The sequence below is a fragment of the Sebastes fasciatus genome, chromosome 3 (genome assembly GCF_043250625.1).
Source record: "Sebastes fasciatus isolate fSebFas1 chromosome 3, fSebFas1.pri, whole genome shotgun sequence".
NCBI lineage: Eukaryota > Metazoa > Chordata > Actinopteri > Perciformes > Sebastidae > Sebastes > Sebastes fasciatus.
In genome coordinates this window covers 27,093,881-27,111,181 of record NC_133797.1, presented here as the reverse complement: position 1 = coordinate 27,111,181, position 17,301 = coordinate 27,093,881, and the positions used below count along the sequence as shown (strand labels likewise).

Here is a 17,301-nt window from a genome sequence, read left to right as displayed (position 1 = left end):
ATGTTAAGTATATTTGTTCACAACTTAAAAAAAAAGTTATGACTACTAATTAAAAGAATGTGAACATTGTATTAATTACAGCACCCTTGTTTCAGGTGATTATACACAAATGAAAACATAGATATGAATATTATATTCCATTTCTGCGAATAGATCCCTCAAAATGTTACACACTGGTCCTTTAAGATGACGTAGAGTGATTGCACTCAACTTTGGGCCAACAGAAATAATTAGTATTTATAAGTAACAGAATTTAACTGGCATGAAATTGACCTCGGGGCATCACCCTTCAAAAAGGGAAAATGATAGCCTATTAATTCATTCTCAATTTTGTAGGATGTAAGACTAGGTTCTACAAACCATGTACTCAAATTAATTTTCAATGAAATGTTTATTTAAACAATACAAACTACTAATTATTGAAGATACAAATAGGCATGAATAGATGAGTACAGCTGTAGGCAATTTATGAATGAATGATGTATACAAGAGAAAACAATGAATGCTATCTTGGCCCGATGGATGAATTTGCGGGAATAAAGGAGACCAACAAGTTTAACCCGTCATATCGTACCTTACCTTAATATCCTGCAATGCATTGTCTCTGAGAATCTGGCTTGTCTAAATCTAACAAGAATCAATGTTATCTTGCCTGGAACTCTTAAACACAGTCGTTCTCTTTTATCCCTCATCTTAAATTGAATGAATGCACCTGCAGCTGAGAGATTGTCGGGAAGTAATAGCGAAATAGTAAGTTAGTAAGTAAGTAAAGCTTTATTTGTATATCACCTTTTAAAACACACCGTTACAAAGTACTTCACACACACAAATGAAACATCAAACAATGATAAAAACCAGGGAAAAAAGCCTAAACAACCCAAAAAAATCAATCATTGATCAATGGTACTGTAAAATATTTTAATACATTTATTAAAATATTATATTTAAAAAGGTTACACAGGTTGTGGTTATTTAAGAAACACTGTTCATTCTTTTATTATTTAAAACCTATTACCGCCACTGACTGATATGCCCTGTAACTCAACTTATTGGCCTTTTGGTTGCAATGACGAAAACATTACGGTTGAGATTTCTTGTCAGATGTGGAGCTTGATCTTCTTCTGAAACACAAAATACATTTTTTTGTATTATAATATAACTTTCATTTGAATGTTTGGATGCAATCCAGATTAAGTCCCATTACCTTGTGTGTTCCACATCCTCAATAGTCTCTGGTAGACGGATATTATGTGTCTCAGGAAGAAAACAAGCTGACACCCCTGCAGCAACAGCCGCCAGGGAGAAAATAGTACTCGGTAAATGGCCCCACACTTCTTCAAGAAGTATGATCAGGGGGGATATAGACACCCCTAGACGGCCCATGAAGGAGCAGTAACCCAATCCATTTTGCCTGTATAAGCAAACACACAACACATTTGTAAGAATCAAGGGAAATCAGTTTCAGTTTACAACTGCAGCTCCATCAAGTCTGGAACACTGACTGATGTACACTACTCCAAAAAGTTAAGGGAACACTTAATCATCACAGTATAACACCAAGTCAGTTAAACTTCAAGGATATCAATTTGTCCATTTAGGAAGCGCAAGTGATTGTGAATCACTTTCACCTGCTTTGGTGCAAATGAAAGTGACAACAGGTGCAATGGAGAGGCAGCAGCGAGACAAACCCCAAAAAGGGAATGGTTTTGCATGTGGTGTCCACAGACAATTGCTCTCTCCTTATCCTTCCTGACTGATTCTTCTCTAGTTTTGTGTTCTGCTAGTGTCCTTGTCACTACTTTTAGCATGAGGCGGTACCCGCAGCCCAATCAGGTTGCACAGGTAGTCCAGCTCCTCCAGGATGGCACATCCATACGTGCGGTCGCAAGAAGGTTTGCTGTGTCTCCCAGCAGTCTCAAGAGCATGGAGGAGATACCAGGAGACCGGCCGTTACACAAGGAGGGCTGGACAGGGCCGTAGAAGGGCATCAACCCAGCAGCAGGACCGGTATCTGCTCCTTTGTGCGAGGAGGAACAGGAGGATTACTGCCAGAGTCCTACAAAATGACCTCCAGCAGGCTACTGGTGTGCATGTTTCTTACCAAACTGTCAGAATCAGACTCCATGAGTGTGGCATGAGGGCCCGACGTCCTCTAGTGGGACCTGTGCTCACAGCCCAGCACCGTGCAGCTCGATTTGCATTCGCCAGAGAACACCAGAATTGGCAGGTCCGCCACTGACGCCCCGTTCTCTTCACAGATGAGAGCAGGTTCACACTGAGCACATGTGACAGGCGTGAAAGAGTCTGGAGACACCGTGGTGATCGTTATGCTGCCTGTAACATCATCAAGCATGACCGGTTTGGCGGTGGGTCAGTGATGGTCTGGGGAGGCATAACCTTGGAGGGTCACACAGACCTCCATGTCATAGCCAACGGTACCCTGACTGCCGTTAGGTACCGGGATGAAATCCTCAGAGCGATTGTCCGACCTGGGTTCCTCCTGGTGCAGGACAATGCCCGGCCTCATGTGGCCAGAGTTTGTAGGCAGTTCCTGGATGACAAAGGCATTGATGCCATTGACTGGCCCTCATGTTCCCCTGACCTAAATCCAATTGAGCACCTATGTATCGATACGTTATGTATCATGCATCCCTTCCCTTCATTTTTTTGAGCAGTGGTATAAAGACCTGATCAAGGTGTTCAGTTATCCAGAAGTCTCAGTAAAGTCTCAGGCCTCTGGATATAGATACTGTTTGTAAATGTGTTGGGCTTGATATTAGATAGTTTACTGACCTCATTACTGTAGGGTAAAGTTCTGTTGTGTACAGAAATACAGTTGCAAAACACGCCTCCGCAAACATCTTGCCCAAAGCTGCCACAGCTGTCCGAAACGGCCCCTTATCTGAAAAGAGAAAGTCGTGAAAGGACATTTTAACCCCACCGTGTACAATAATTAAAGCCACTTTGGGTAGAATTTGACTATTCATGACTTTGGCGTCCCCCAGTGGCCGTTTTACTTATTTACTCTTCACTTAGGAAATCAAAAAAGCAAATGTACTATTCTTAATACAAGCTTATCTTTTTGTGCAGTTGTTGTCATCTATTAGTAGTAGTCTCACATTTGATCATTTACCTTGAGGGACAAACATGTTGCAAAATATACACAGTCCAGTCAGAAAGAGTGCTCCAGCCTGATTCTTCCTTCGGCCAATTTTGTTCAAACTGAACAAGATAAATGCCTTAACTGGAAATTCAATCGCGCCGTAGATGAACTGTGTGAGGTAAATGTTCACACCAAATCCAGCAACATTTAAGCTGATTCCGTAATACGAAAAGGCCACTCCAAACCTATCAACACAGAGAGAGCAAATGTTTTTTTCTTAAGTTACACATTTGCCCCAGAAAAAAACTAGTTTGTGATTGGCTGGCAGGTATCTGCAAAGGACACTTCAACAGTCAAAATTTAAACCATCGCTCTAAATCAGTGTGCAAGGTAGCTGTGCGTAACCATAGCAACAGTCTTTGTTTTACATTATAAATATAAATCAACTTACACTGCATAGTCAAATGGACCAAACTACGAAAGTACACAGTGTCTTGAAGTGCGTGAAATATCCCCATAGTCCGTTATTTATACTGTTTCCATGACAACTTAACACTGACACACAGAACAGCTGTGTTCAAAACTGTCATCCCTTTTTAAAGATTGTTGTTCTCAGGTTGAGAGATCATATATGGACAGTGGATTGTACTGATTATTAATTTTTTCAAGATTTACAAGGTGAACATCTCAGTTGTTTGAAGGCAGAAACAAAGACATGTATATATAAATTATATCTACCACACAATTCCAGTGAGCAGAGCCAGTCTCCTCATTCTGGGGGTCCTCACAAGATCCAAATAGGAATATTTTCTATTTTCATTTTCTACAAGTATTGCTTTGGACAGAATCTGGAGTGTAAAAAGAAAACTTTGGTCAGAGTCGTAGTGGATATCAATTTCTGATCAGAAGTGATCAGATTATGGAAAATGTTTTACCTCAGGCTTTATTTCAGCCATGAACTGCTCTCTGCCGTTGACCTTTGCACACTTGCTCAGATGGAAATGAGCACTGTTGACCTTCCCAGTACTTATCAGCCATCTAGCAGACTCAGGGAGCCACCTGCAACAAAGTTTGATTTAAAAAATCACAGATTTTAAAAGATTTTTCACATGAACTCATGAGTCACACCTCCGCCTCATGAAACTGTTAATGAGAATAATGATCTTAAAACTATAAATTTGTTCTAAATGTTAGAAGTAATCAGTAATTAATGAGTTGTTACTAATTTTGTGCTCTATTCAATTTGAGTGGGAGTTGCTCATTAACTAATGGTTCACTAGCAGTTAGATCCTCTTTTGTTACTAATTCATTCCCCAGGAACTACTAACATTTTTGTGTCCCTTAATGTAAAGTGTTACGGCCAAAAATACCAAGATGTCCTATTACATCCGGTCGTATTTTGCAGTATGAAAGCCAGCATGCTTTTCCGGCAATTGTGACCCACAATCCTCTGCACAGCGGATATATGATCAAGAGGGTCAAGGTGCAAGGCTCAATGCTATGATGATGCTGCAGGGCAGCTGCAGTATGTACTAAAAGTAAAAAGAAAAAGTATGCGATTTGGAACGCACCCATTATCTTTTCCTTACCACCAGCAGATCATTCCCAGAAACAGTGGGGCGGTTGTTGTGGCAATGAGGTACCTCCAGTCAGTCACAAAGTAGGCCACAAGAGGTAGCAGAGCAGCACCAGAACTCCAGTCCAGGCTCATTAAAATGCCCACTGCAGTTCGATGCCTGATGTCCACCCATTCAATACCTATAAAGAGCAATGATAATAAATCAAATCCACTAAGACATACAGTATTTGACTATGATTAAGGTAGACTTATTAACACTTTATTTACTTTATCATATCTTTTTTTATTGTTAATAATTATTGAAGTTAAAATGGATACAAAGGTAAAAAGGAAGAGTATATTACCACAAAAAAACTTAATTTCACAAGTGACCTTTACATTATAAAAATCTCCCAGATCTAATTGAACCAATTTGGATTTTACATAATTTGAATACATACTTGTATGTTATTGTTTTACTTCTTAGTTATTGTTTTCTGAGATTTACAGTTTTTTGAAATTTTCTCTTTAAAAAAAAGAAAAAGAAAAAAAAAGAGAGATACTATGATATAAAACTCACTAAGGACTATGGTGATGATACTTATTCCAGAAAGGCCAACTCCAGTAAAGAACCTCATGGCAGCAAACATGGCGAAATTATATGAGAAAGCACTTGCAAATCCAAAGAAGGTGGTTATCATGTAGGACACCAGAAGTGTTATTTTCCTGCCAAACCTGTGAGACAAAATAATTATAGATAAATCTATAGAATAGGTCATTAAAAAACACATTTGTTCAGAAGAAGGTGTAACAACACTTTATTTGGATAGACAAATATATTTCAACTTATGAAGTGTAAAATTAAAAGTAGTCTATAGATGGTCATGGGGTAAAGGTTAGAAATAGGGTCAGGTTGGGTCAAGAGTAGCATGTACAGTATGTCTGTGGAGATGCACTCAGAAACATTTTGCTGTAGCTACATTAACGTTTATCAATTAACGTTGATAGTATTAAAAATGCTAAATTCCAAATTCCGAGCTGTCTATGATTGAGAGATTGCATCCACAAGGCTCTCAGCTGAGCCGGCAGCTAGCAGCTAATGGTGCTAATAGTATGACCAGTGCAAACAACAGCAACAGTGCTGACATAGCTAACAGTGTTAACCTGGAGGGGGACCAGAGGGTGGATGTATAACTCATATCTTCAACTTGACTATCTCCACCGGATTGAGCCCCACAGCCTGGTGACAAAACAAATAATGCATCAATAATTATCGCTATCCCTATCTTCAAATTGTGTTGCCTGGCTAAAATCTTCTATCCATCTCGCTTTGTTTTCTGTACTCACTCCTTATCAGTCTAGATTTAGGCCTATGCACATTACCATTTCTATAATGTCCCTGGTTTTCAATGATATTGCACTAACCCTGGACAGCAATGTCTTGTGCTACTCTGTTTATAGACTTATCCAAAGCATTCGATACTAAGCATTGTTTTACATCTTGACACCATTGTAAATGAGGATACCTCCTCAACGGTCTTTCGAGGTAACATAAATAAATAAATATATATTTGAGAGTTAAAGGCATGAACACCTGTCACTAAGATAGCCAAATACTGCTGCTCCAGTCATGACCCCCATGAAGAAGATAGTTGCTGTGGCCTTGTTCACTCTTCTCTTATCACAAACCAGATCCCACTATGAGGGGAACAGACAAGAGACAAAAAAGTAAAGATTAAAGTGGCTAATCTGGGATTTGTATTACTTTGTAAATAGAAATAAAGTTCACCTCTGTGGCCAGAGTAGACGTGAAGGTGGTGTTATCGTACACCCATCCATTCTGGCACGGCACTGTGGGTAGTTCAGTCATGTTGGAGGAGTTTAGCAGCAGATGATACTGAGGCTCTGCAAACATCTGACAGGAGTTTGGAGTCCCGTCCGCCTGGACTGGAATACTTACAGCAAGCCTCTCTGCCTGAGATAAATAACTAAAAACTCCTCCGTCATCCAGAGAGCTGATGTCGCAGTGGTGAGAGGGAATAAACGCAATGAAATTATTCATTAGAAAGTGAAAAGGTATAGTCAGACGAGAAATTATCATCAAGAGGATCGTCCTTATTTGGAATCTCCCAAAGCCGGACACCTCCGCCAGCACATTCTCAAACTTCATCTTCACAAAAAAACGATACAACACTTCCAATTTGGAGTGAAGCTCAGAGAATAATACCACAAAGCACACTAGATGTTTGTTTGAAAGTGAGCCACTAGGGTTTTGCACACTGTTAAATGCTGTTGGTTAATAATCAGCTCAGAGAATGTGTAAATGTGTAATGTAATTCAAAAAGACATTTTGTTTTGACTCAGTTATATAAAAGGAGTCTGACAAGTAAGACATTTTTGTAAATAAATAATTTGCAAATAAAAACCAAAAGTACATCCCTGTGGAAACTGTGCACGTCCCTAAGCATGGCAATACGCTGCCTTGAAAAGAAAAACAAGTCAATTTAAGATTTACTTAAAGGATCAATGTGCAGGATCTATTGGCAGAAATGGAATATAATGTTCGGTATGTTTTCTTTAGTATGTAGTGAGTTTAGTTGTGTTGTGTTTTGGCACACGGGAGAAATTTTAGTTGGTTGCAATCTGCAACCTCACCGCTAGATGCTGCTTAGTCTTACACACTGCAACTTTAATACTGCAAAGAGGCATTATTGTCTAAATCATACTCTTCTTCCACCAAAGTGGTCCAGAATAAAATATATCCATACCTGATGGGTTGCCATGAAATTTAGAACGCATATTCACGTAGTCCAGAGGATGAATCCTCACGGTGATCTCATCATGAAGCCAACATTTTGTATGTGTGTTGTTGTTTTTTTGGTTAAATATCTCCACAACTATTTGATGGATTGCCATGGTGATTGATTGGTTGAGTACATATGAAAGATCAGTTAAACTCAACAATAAAGGCCAACGGTTTAGAATTTAGGAGTCAAATAACCTAAACAATTAAAACACAAAATACCACAAATAATTACAGATATCAAAGTGACCAGAGGATGATTCCTAATAAGTTTGGTGACCCTCTGACTTTTCCTATAGCACCACCAGCAGGTCGACGTTTTCATTGTGTCCAATACTTTGGTTTATGACCAAATACCTGCAAAACTAATGACATCAGCCTCAGCTGTACTTTGTGTTTCATGCTAATTAGCAAATGTTAGCATGCTAACATGCCAAAATAGCAAATATTGTAAATATTATACCTGCCAAACATCTGCATGTTAGCATTGTCAGCGAGACCATGTTTGTATTCTAATGTTAGCATTTACCTCAAAGCACCTTTGCCTAAATATAACCGCACAGAGCTGCTAGTCTGGCCACACACTCATAGGCCTGTTTAGGTTTTCTATTATCTCAGTGTTATATTTGATCAGTCCATGTACTTTGACCAACATATGAAATCATTGACCCATACCAAGTTGCTTCCATCTAAGAAACATTGCTAAACTTAGGTCTGTTGTGTCACATCTTGAGCTAGAGATCATTCACGCTTTTATGTCATCCCGGCTGGACTTCTGGAGTTCCCTTTTCACCTTTCTCATTAAAGCAGAAGTACACTGTGGAGGCAATTTCTGTGAAGAAGGACTCGAAAACCAAGAGAAAGTCTTTTAAAGGTTTAATAAACACTTGCAAGTGGGCAAACAACCATCAACATAAATGTTCAAGGCTGAGAGCGCAGAGTCTCTCAGTTTCGTGACATTTATACCCTCGCTTGCAGGCTCACAGTCGTATATCTCCCATTGTCTGTCGGACTGACACTTCCGTCCTTTTTAGGGTTACTTATCCTCAAATAGGCTCTACAAGTTCGCTGACTAGGTGACCCTCACCTAAACAGAAATAGGCCTTAGGGGCAATGAGTGTCACCTGTCATGACCTTAGGAATGTGCACATGTTTGTATTTTTCCAACACAAACACCCATTTTCAAAATTCATACATGTTATTCTTATGGTCTAAGATGGTCCAAAAAATATTATTAAACATGAACAACTCTCTCCCAAATCCAAAAACTAGAGTGCTAAAACTCAGACTTGTGATGTCATAGTGGTATAAACTGCTCCATAGCCAGTGAATTGGGAGAGATGTTATAGGTGACACTGAGAGCAGCCAGGGGAATGTTCTGAGTATATGGGAACATATTGTGCCTTCAAATGGGGTCGTGTTTATCGTGTTCACAGTCCAGAGTCCATATGAATGGCTGTGGCTCAGAGGGCAGAGCAGGTCGTCCAACAATCGGAAGGTCGGTGGTTCAATCCCCGGCCACTCCGGGTCACATGTTGATGTGTCCTTGAGCAAGACACTTAACCCCAAATTGCTCCCGAATGAGTATTTACATCAGATCCTGATGGGCAAAGTTGGCACCTTAGCAGCCTCTGCCATCAGTGTGTGAATGGGTGAATGCTGACATGTAGTGTAAAGCACTTTGAGTGGTCGGAAGACTAGAAAAAGCACTATAAAAATGCAAGTCCATTTACCATGAATGCCCCCTATTGTGGTATTCAAGACCTCGTAAGAACAAAGTTTCTGAAAGCTCTGAGTTCACAAGTTGTGACGTGTTTGCTGACGTTGTCAGAAATGGCGGAGCGCATGGAAGTTAATTTTTTGGTGCATAATAAGTTAATATATTGTAATTTTAATCGTAGATTGCTTTTCTTCGTAATTTTATATGTCTGAGGAAAATGTTGATATTTCCAACGGCCTCATCTTTTTCCTCTGTCAGTATGCCTTTGCATTTACTGCATTATGTTACCCACCTGCTAGCTTGCTAAATTGTTAGCCTCTGCAGCTTCTAGACGCCAACAGTAATGTTAATAATGCCGTTGCTTAGCAGCCGTGTTCTCACGACTTAACAACTTGAACACCAAGCATATCGTGTACACGACTTCCCACGTTGTAAACACAAGCTCACGAGTTTCATTTGAAGGCATCAGTTTTCTATTTCACAACTGAGAACACTACAATAGAATAAAGTTCATTTGGGTATAAAAAAAAGAAAACAAACATTCTGCGGGTCCACAAAATCAGTCTCCCATTCATCGTCTACGGAGCAGCTCCAGACTTTATACCCTATGACATCACAAGTTCTCTGGTTTCTGGCTTCGAGAGAGAGTAGCTCATGTTCATGAATATAGATTGAACTTTACTATGCCATGGACATAACATACTGAAATTCTTAAGTTGGGTGGGGTTTTCCTTTAAGTCGTCTCTGAACCATTTGTAAATGGTTCAGAACGCTGCTGCAATGCTGTTGAACAGGTCCAGCGGGATGACACACATCACATCTTATATCAAGTCAAGTCAAGTCAAATTTATTTCTATAGCACATTTAAAACAACATCAGCTGACCAAAGTGCTTTACAGACATAGGCAGAATAAAAACAGGTCTACAGAGCAGACAACAAAATCACACACATCCACAGACAGAGACCAAGATAAAATCCATGAGTAAAAGACTGTTATAATGAGCATTATAAAAGGCCAATTAGTAATCACAATTCATAACCATTCATAACTTTACATACACACGATTCATATCTTTACATTGGCTTCCCATCAAGTTCAGGATTCACTTTTAGGTTTAGAGCCCTGCATGCTATGGTCAGTACCGGAGTACATATCTGACCTGCTCCATCCTTATATCACCAATAGGTCACTTATTTGTTCTGACTACTGGGTTTACTGGTTGTCCCTCGAGCATAACTCAAATCTAAAGGTGACCGTGCATTTGAAGTGGTGGCTCTGACACTGTGGAATGATCTTTCTGTAGACATTAGTACTTTTTGAATCGTATTCTATTAAAGGTGCTATACTAAATAAAGTTATTATTGTTATTATTACCTTTTAGGTCTAAACATAAAGTAAAGATTTTGATAGCTAACAATTAGTCTTAAAGCAAATCAGGTGGATCTTGTGCACATTCATTCAACACACACAATTCCAATAAAAACAATAGTCATGTTCTCATTTAGTACAATTTGTGTTGCCAACTACAAGTAAATTTACTGTTACACTTCTCTTCTTTTCTTCCGGCTTCTTCTATTGTCCGACTTTCGTCTGTACAGTACATCATTTTGAAAGTACATCTTTGGATATGTTAAATCATGACAGACTGTTAGTTCAAGTAGTTATTGGGGATTTTAACAATGCTATTGTTGCAAAACAGTACATATTTAAAAAAAACAAATCATCTTCAATTATTAAGATTTAATACATTGCATAACAGATATACTGTGGACAGGGTTAGTATCACTCTGATTATCAATAAATATGATTTTTATTGAATCTCCTTCTTCCTTGTGGATTGTACCCTGCAATATAGATACAACTTAAGTTAGTCATTTTATCTTGAATGGAATTCTGAGTTCAGGAAAGGACATGAACAACAATTATTTATTTCTGACACCTGCAAATGATTAAAACATAAGTATGTTTTTGTGAACTGTACAAGGTACTAAAATTACCCACAACCCCATTGCCCTTGCAGGGTTGACTGGATTACTCTTTAGCAGTGAAGTTCAGTGAGGTGGCTAATCGTTTACGTAGCTTTAATATTGAATTACATGTAATCTTCCTTTCCTTACCTTGGTTTCTCAATATCCTCGATGTACTCTGGCAGCCGTTTGTTTAATGTTTCCGGCAGGAGCGAAGCCACTAAACCAGATCCGACTGCCACCGCACAATAAATAACTGCAGGGAGGAGGTGCCACACGTCCTCCAATAGCATGATGAGTGGAGATATGGACACGCCCAGCCGCGCCACAAAAGACGTGTAGCCTAAACCATTCTGTCTGAAAAATCAAAGCGCTGAGGTTAATGTAAACCTGTAGTACATGCGGGGACAGCAGAATAGAAGATCATTGTCTGTGGTCAAACTGGCTCCATTAGTTTGTTGTTGACTAACCGTACGACTGTAGGATAGAGTTCAGTTGTGTAGAGGAACATGATCGTGAAAGAGGCTTCTGACATGGATTTTCCAAGGACGGCCATAACAGTACGGATGGCCCACTTATCTGAGGGAAAATGTTAAGATATTCGATCAAGATAATTCTCAGATATGTTGACAATAACTTATTTGATTTAATTAAAAAAAAAGAACCTTTTGCAACAAACATGTTGGCGAAGAGACAGAGACCAGTTAACAGCAGGGCTCCCGCCTCACCAGGCCTTCTACCAACTTTCTCCAGGAAGAAATACACACCAATCTTCATTGGCATTTCGATGAATGCAAATATGAATTGTGTGAGGTATGGGTTTAGTCCAAATCCAGTGATATTCAGACTTATCCCATAATATGTAAATGCAACTCCATACCTAGAAAATGGAACAAAGCATTGAAATGTTCTGTACTGACTTGCTAATTTGAACCTTTGGGTGATTAGTGCATGGATTTGACTGTAAAAAAACAAAAAAGCATAGCTTATATTTTCAGTATAATTGATAACAGACAGCAGTGATCTTAGTCTCTCCTTTACAATACATTATATTATTTTGGTATCATCAATCATCCTTCAATTATATACCATATTGCATATTATATGACATATATTAGCCTACATTTATATGTACTTATTGATCTGATTGTATATCAGAATAATAATTATCTATCAATATTTGACATTTGCTAGCATTTGATTAATGTCACTCACACTATGTTAAACAAGTAGTTCAACATTTTGGGCAATATGCTTATTCGCTTTCTCTCAGAGGGTTAGATGAGAAGATTGATACCACTCAACTGCAGCCAGGTAATTAGTAATAATGGCAGAGTGGCTTTGGAAGGAGGCCTGAGGCGATGGACTGTCAATGTTTCGGACATTGCTACTTTTTCTCTAGATTAAGGGACTTTTGGAGCTACTTAACAGCTAATGCTGCTAGCATTTCATTGTTCATTGGAAAAGAGTTGGCAACACTCGGCTCCTTTTTTCGGCTTGATAATTGTTAAAAAAATCTAGTGTACTCTTGCTAGTTTCTCAAGATCGTCAACAGGAGATTTGTATCGATCTTCTCATCTGACTCTCAGAAAGAAAGCAATTTCCCAAAATGCTAACTCTTCCTTTAACCCACTTCATGAAATTGCAACTTACCATACTATTCCTGTGCATATAGAAAGATTCCTAATATTTGGGGTCTTGAAAAGATCCACAACGGTGTACCTCTTATCTCTGTTTTCACCTTGTTCAGATTCCAGTAAGTCCTATGAAAAAGCAAACAAATACAATCAAACTATTCATTCACAACACTTCTGCACTTGACCGTAGTTTCTTCCTCATCATAGCACTGTGAGATTATCAACGTTAAAATGTACCATTGGTGTGATGCTGGCCAAACACTTGGTTCTGTTGTTCATCTTGGCACATTGCGTTATGTAATGATGAGCAGCGTCTGCCTTCCCGTTTGCCAGGAGCCACCTCGCAGACTCTGGAAGCCACCTGAAGCGACAAAACCTGGTGAGTTCAGTGTCTTCTGATAGGATTCAGCTTTCTTTGCTGCAAAGTGTAAAATATGAAGCTTTAATACCTCCAAGCCATGATGGACAGTATCAAGGGTGAGGACACTACCACAATGAGCAACCTCCACTGATTTACATAGTATGACATTCCAGTCAGAATCCAGTTTCCAATTGTCCAATCCATGCTTATGATTATACCGGCAAAGGTCCTGTGGTTAATGCTGAACCATTCAACATCTGGAGGAATAGCACAGATGAAAGGTCTGATCAAAATATTTTCACATTTAATTTCTTGAAACTAAAACCAAACATGAACAAAGATTAAACATGTTCTATTTTCCTCATCTCATTGTGTTTTAGCATTGGCTTACTTACTTAGAACAATAGAGATGATACTTATTCCCGCGAGTGACATCCCCGTAAAAAACCTCATGATGACAAACACCACATACGATGTGGAGAATGCACTCAGGACAGCAAACATCAAGGACGACATATAAGACACCAACAGCAGCGGCCGTCGGCCATACCTGGTCATGAAAAGAAATGTTGAAAGCAATCATTGTGTTCAAAACTATTAAGATACATATTATTCTCAAATCATGAGGTAGGACATATTTTGCAGATGTTCTTCTAATTTGTCTTAAATTGCACAAGTTTATTTTACTTTACGTATGTTTCTCTTACTCATTTCATTGTGTACCTCTTATATATATATATATATATTGCACACACTCTGTTGTTCTCGATCAAAAGATTAAGTACAAATAGGCCCGAAAAGCCAAGTACACTTAGACTTTTCTGTATACTTGTCAGTATGTGCCAAGTATACTTATGTATACTTTTGTTAAGTATATCTCTGATAAAGTAAACTGAAAGTATACTCTCTTATTTTAAGTTTAAAAGAAGTATACTAATAGCACTCTTGAATAAACTTCTTTTTGGTAAGGGTTCATTTGCTGTGCGATGTACATAATGTTCCAACAACCTCTCTTTTCCAGCATTTTCAAAAATCAAATGAATCAAGCATCTCACTTGAATCAAAGTCTAACGTTTTGGCTTCATACACAGACACAGATTAAAGACAGGATAATGTAAATCAAAGCAGCAGATTCCAAGACATCCTGACTTTCAGTCTAGGTCACGCTTTAAAAACCCTCGAACCAACATTTTCCTACATTTCCCTTGCCCCTTAAATCCTGCATTCTTTCAAACCCCACCGCTACAGTACACGCCACCAGGGTTATTTGTTCAGACTTTAGAAAGCTCCTCCATACACAGAAGATATTACACAACTCCATGTGTAAAATCGGTTGAGAACCCCTTTAATCTTATCTGACATTTGTAACAGAGAGTCAGTGACGTTTTAGACAGAAGACATACCTGTCACTGAGAAACCCAAACAAAGGGGCTCCACACATGACACCAATGAAGAAAGCGGTGGCTGTTGCCTTGTCCATCCCTTTTCTGCTGCACACGAGGTCCCACTGCAAGAAAAACCATTGAAAGCATTACAATAAGTAAGTAAATTTCATCCACAAACGATGCTAGGGAATGTTTGATTACAAGAAATATGTCTTTTTATGTATGTATATGACTTATTATTTTTTACAAAATACAGATGCCGATGTCTTTAATGTCTCTGAGGAACATAATGATTAAAACATACATAACATGAAAGAATACTTAGAGACACTTACTTCTGTTACTACAGTAGATTTAAACGTGCTGTTGTCATACACCCAGCCGTTCTGACACTGAACAGTAGATGCATTCTCACTACTGTTCGAGCCTGACAGATGTTGATATTGGGGCTTTGAAAACATCTGACAGGAGCTAGGAGTCCCATCCTGCTCCACTGGAACACCAACAGCCAGTTTCTGTTCCCGAGTTAAATTCCCGAAGACGTCTCCATCATCCAGAGTGCTGACGTTGCAGTGGTGAGAGGGAACAGCTGCCATGAAGTTATTCAGCAGGAAGTGACCTGGCAGAGTAATTCGAGAGATGAGCTGAATCAAGACCAGCTTGATTTGGAATTTTCCAAATCCATTAATTTCCGAAAGTATGCTGTCAAATTTCATTTTGCTGCTGTGCTTTCAGAGTCAGCAAGAAGCTAAATGTTCCGAAGGTGAAGTGAAGGAAGGTAACAGTTAACAAGACACATTTACTAGCATCACGTTAATCATTATCTGCAAAAGCACGTTTTTCAGCATTTCCATGCTGCTGCTGCTGCTGCTGCTCTGTTTTAAATGACTGTCCAGAGACAGTTTATTCTGTCTGAAAAATAACTTCTACACTCACCTCTGTTAATGTAACCAACACTACACTATCATAGTTATAATTCTGCTGTACTGTATCTCATGTGGTTGCAATTCTTCCAAAATATTGCTAGTTCTCTTACAAATTACAGACTCGATGTGATGAATCAAATCTCTTTACTTCATGCAGCATGGAGAGAAGCTATGTCAGAGTGCTTTTCATTATTTACAGTATCATCAGGTAAACAAAAGACCTCATAACAAGGTTGATTCAATTAGTCATCCACTTTTGGACTTCCTCAGTACAGCTGACAGCTGGCTCTAATCTGACTACCTCACAACTTAAACACAGAGAATTACATAGGCATCCCCAAATCAATACATTGATTATTAAATCTAAAACGGTTATTTCCCACACACATCAAATGTCACAAACATGCATTTTAAACTTAAATTGTCATGCCACTTTTGCAAGAAAGAAAGGCAGCAACAATGCACACAGCTGTTGACCTTTGACAACTATTGCCTTCTCCAAATAGGAGAAGGCAATAGTAGGTTAAGATCAGGAAAGATATCCAAGGTCAGATTAGAGTGACAGAGCTCCAACAATTAACTATTGCCAACTCGAAACAGATTAAGGGTGCTATCACGCCTAACCTGTTTGGTTCGGTTGAAAGGAACTCAGGTCCGTTTGCCCGGTTAGTTTTGGTTTGTTTGGGCTGGTATGAAAGCTGTCAATCGAATCCTGGTGCGGACCAAACAACCGGACCGAGACCACCTGAAAGGGTGCTTCCAAACAGACACTGCTTTCTTTTGTGGTGTGAAAGCAAACGAACCAACCACAGGATTTTATGATAGCAGATATGTGATTTTAGAATGATTTCAAAAGCTTAACTACTAATAAATCAATCTGCCGATTGTGAAATCTGTCCAAGAAGCAATCTTATTGATCTGTATATGTCGTATGGTGAGTTTTCTATATGACCCAAACGCAGAGTAACCAGCAGGAACGGAAGTTCTTTAAACAAAAGCGAGCTTTAATTAAGCTGACAAAATCCAGAAAACCACAAAAACAAGGAGGGGAACAAAGTACAAAGAAAACATACCAAAAACCAAACAGAGAAACAAAACAAAACTACTAACCAGAGAATACAAGAACACGGGCAGGAGGAACACTAAGACCAGAGCTGGAGGAAACAATGAACACGGAGGACAAGGTAGACGGGACTGGGGAGACAAGACGAACCGACAAGGACAGAGGGGAACACACAGGCTTAAATACAGGACATGATACACACAGGTGAAACAAATCAGGGCGGGGCAGACAATCAACAAAAGGCGGGAAAACAAACAAAGGAGGGAAGTAAAACCAGACAAGACACAGGAGGAGTGAACTACCAAAATAAAACAGGAAACACCGGAAATATATACAAATAAACCAAATCCAAAATCACAAAAGTAAATAAGAGCTGGCACAGCCAGAACATGACATAGCCCCCCCCCCCTCAAGGGACGGATTCCAGACGTTCCACAAACAGAACCGGGTGGGCGGAGGGGGGTCCGGAGGAGGGACTCCAGGAAACTTGGGCACCGATTATCTCCGGCGGACGGCCCGAGGGCAAAACCGGGACAGAGCCTGGGAACTCGGGCGGACGGCCCGGGGGCAGAGCAGAGACAGAGCCGGGAAACTCCGGCAGATGACCCGGGGGCAGAACCGGGACAGAGTCTGGGAACTCGGGCGGATGGCCCGGAGGCAAAACCGGGACAGAGTCTGGGAATTCGGGCGGACGACCCGGGGGCAGAACTGGGACAGAGTCTGGGAACTCGGGCGGACGGCCCGGGGGCAGAACTGGGACAGAGTCTGGGAACTCG

At 39.7% G+C, this 17,301-nt stretch overlaps 2 protein-coding genes across 3 annotated transcripts; both read right to left on the bottom strand.

Moving 5' to 3' along the window:
* Positions 1-751: 751 nt before the first annotated feature.
* LOC141764624 (solute carrier family 22 member 7-like) lies at positions 752-7,151 on the bottom strand. 2 transcript variants are annotated; one of them, XM_074629956.1, is made up of 10 exons: positions 6,451-7,151; positions 6,256-6,359; positions 5,242-5,396; positions 4,693-4,861; positions 4,039-4,162; positions 3,842-3,951; positions 3,134-3,348; positions 2,794-2,902; positions 1,205-1,411; positions 752-1,121 (listed from the first exon to the last, which is right to left on the bottom strand). In XM_074629956.1, exons 1-10 carry the CDS (start codon positions 6,829-6,831, stop codon positions 1,079-1,081), a joined length of 1,617 nt encoding a protein of 538 aa, XP_074486057.1. In that variant the 5' UTR covers positions 6,832-7,151; the 3' UTR covers positions 752-1,078. The 2 variants fall into 2 exon arrangements, with proteins under 2 accessions (XP_074486057.1, XP_074486058.1); XM_074629957.1 differs by having other exon boundaries at positions 752-1,118.
* A 2,861-nt stretch (positions 7,152-10,012) lies between these two features.
* Positions 10,013-15,309, bottom strand: LOC141764623 (solute carrier family 22 member 7-like). The gene is made up of 10 exons (XM_074629955.1): positions 14,872-15,309; positions 14,555-14,658; positions 13,547-13,701; positions 13,240-13,408; positions 13,028-13,151; positions 12,807-12,916; positions 11,819-12,033; positions 11,624-11,732; positions 11,304-11,510; positions 10,013-11,030 (listed from the first exon to the last, which is right to left on the bottom strand). The coding sequence occupies exons 1-10, from the start codon at positions 15,250-15,252 to the stop codon at positions 10,997-10,999; spliced, it is 1,608 nt and encodes a 535-aa protein (XP_074486056.1). The 5' UTR covers positions 15,253-15,309; the 3' UTR covers positions 10,013-10,996.
* Between the last annotated feature and the right edge of the window lie 1,992 nt (positions 15,310-17,301).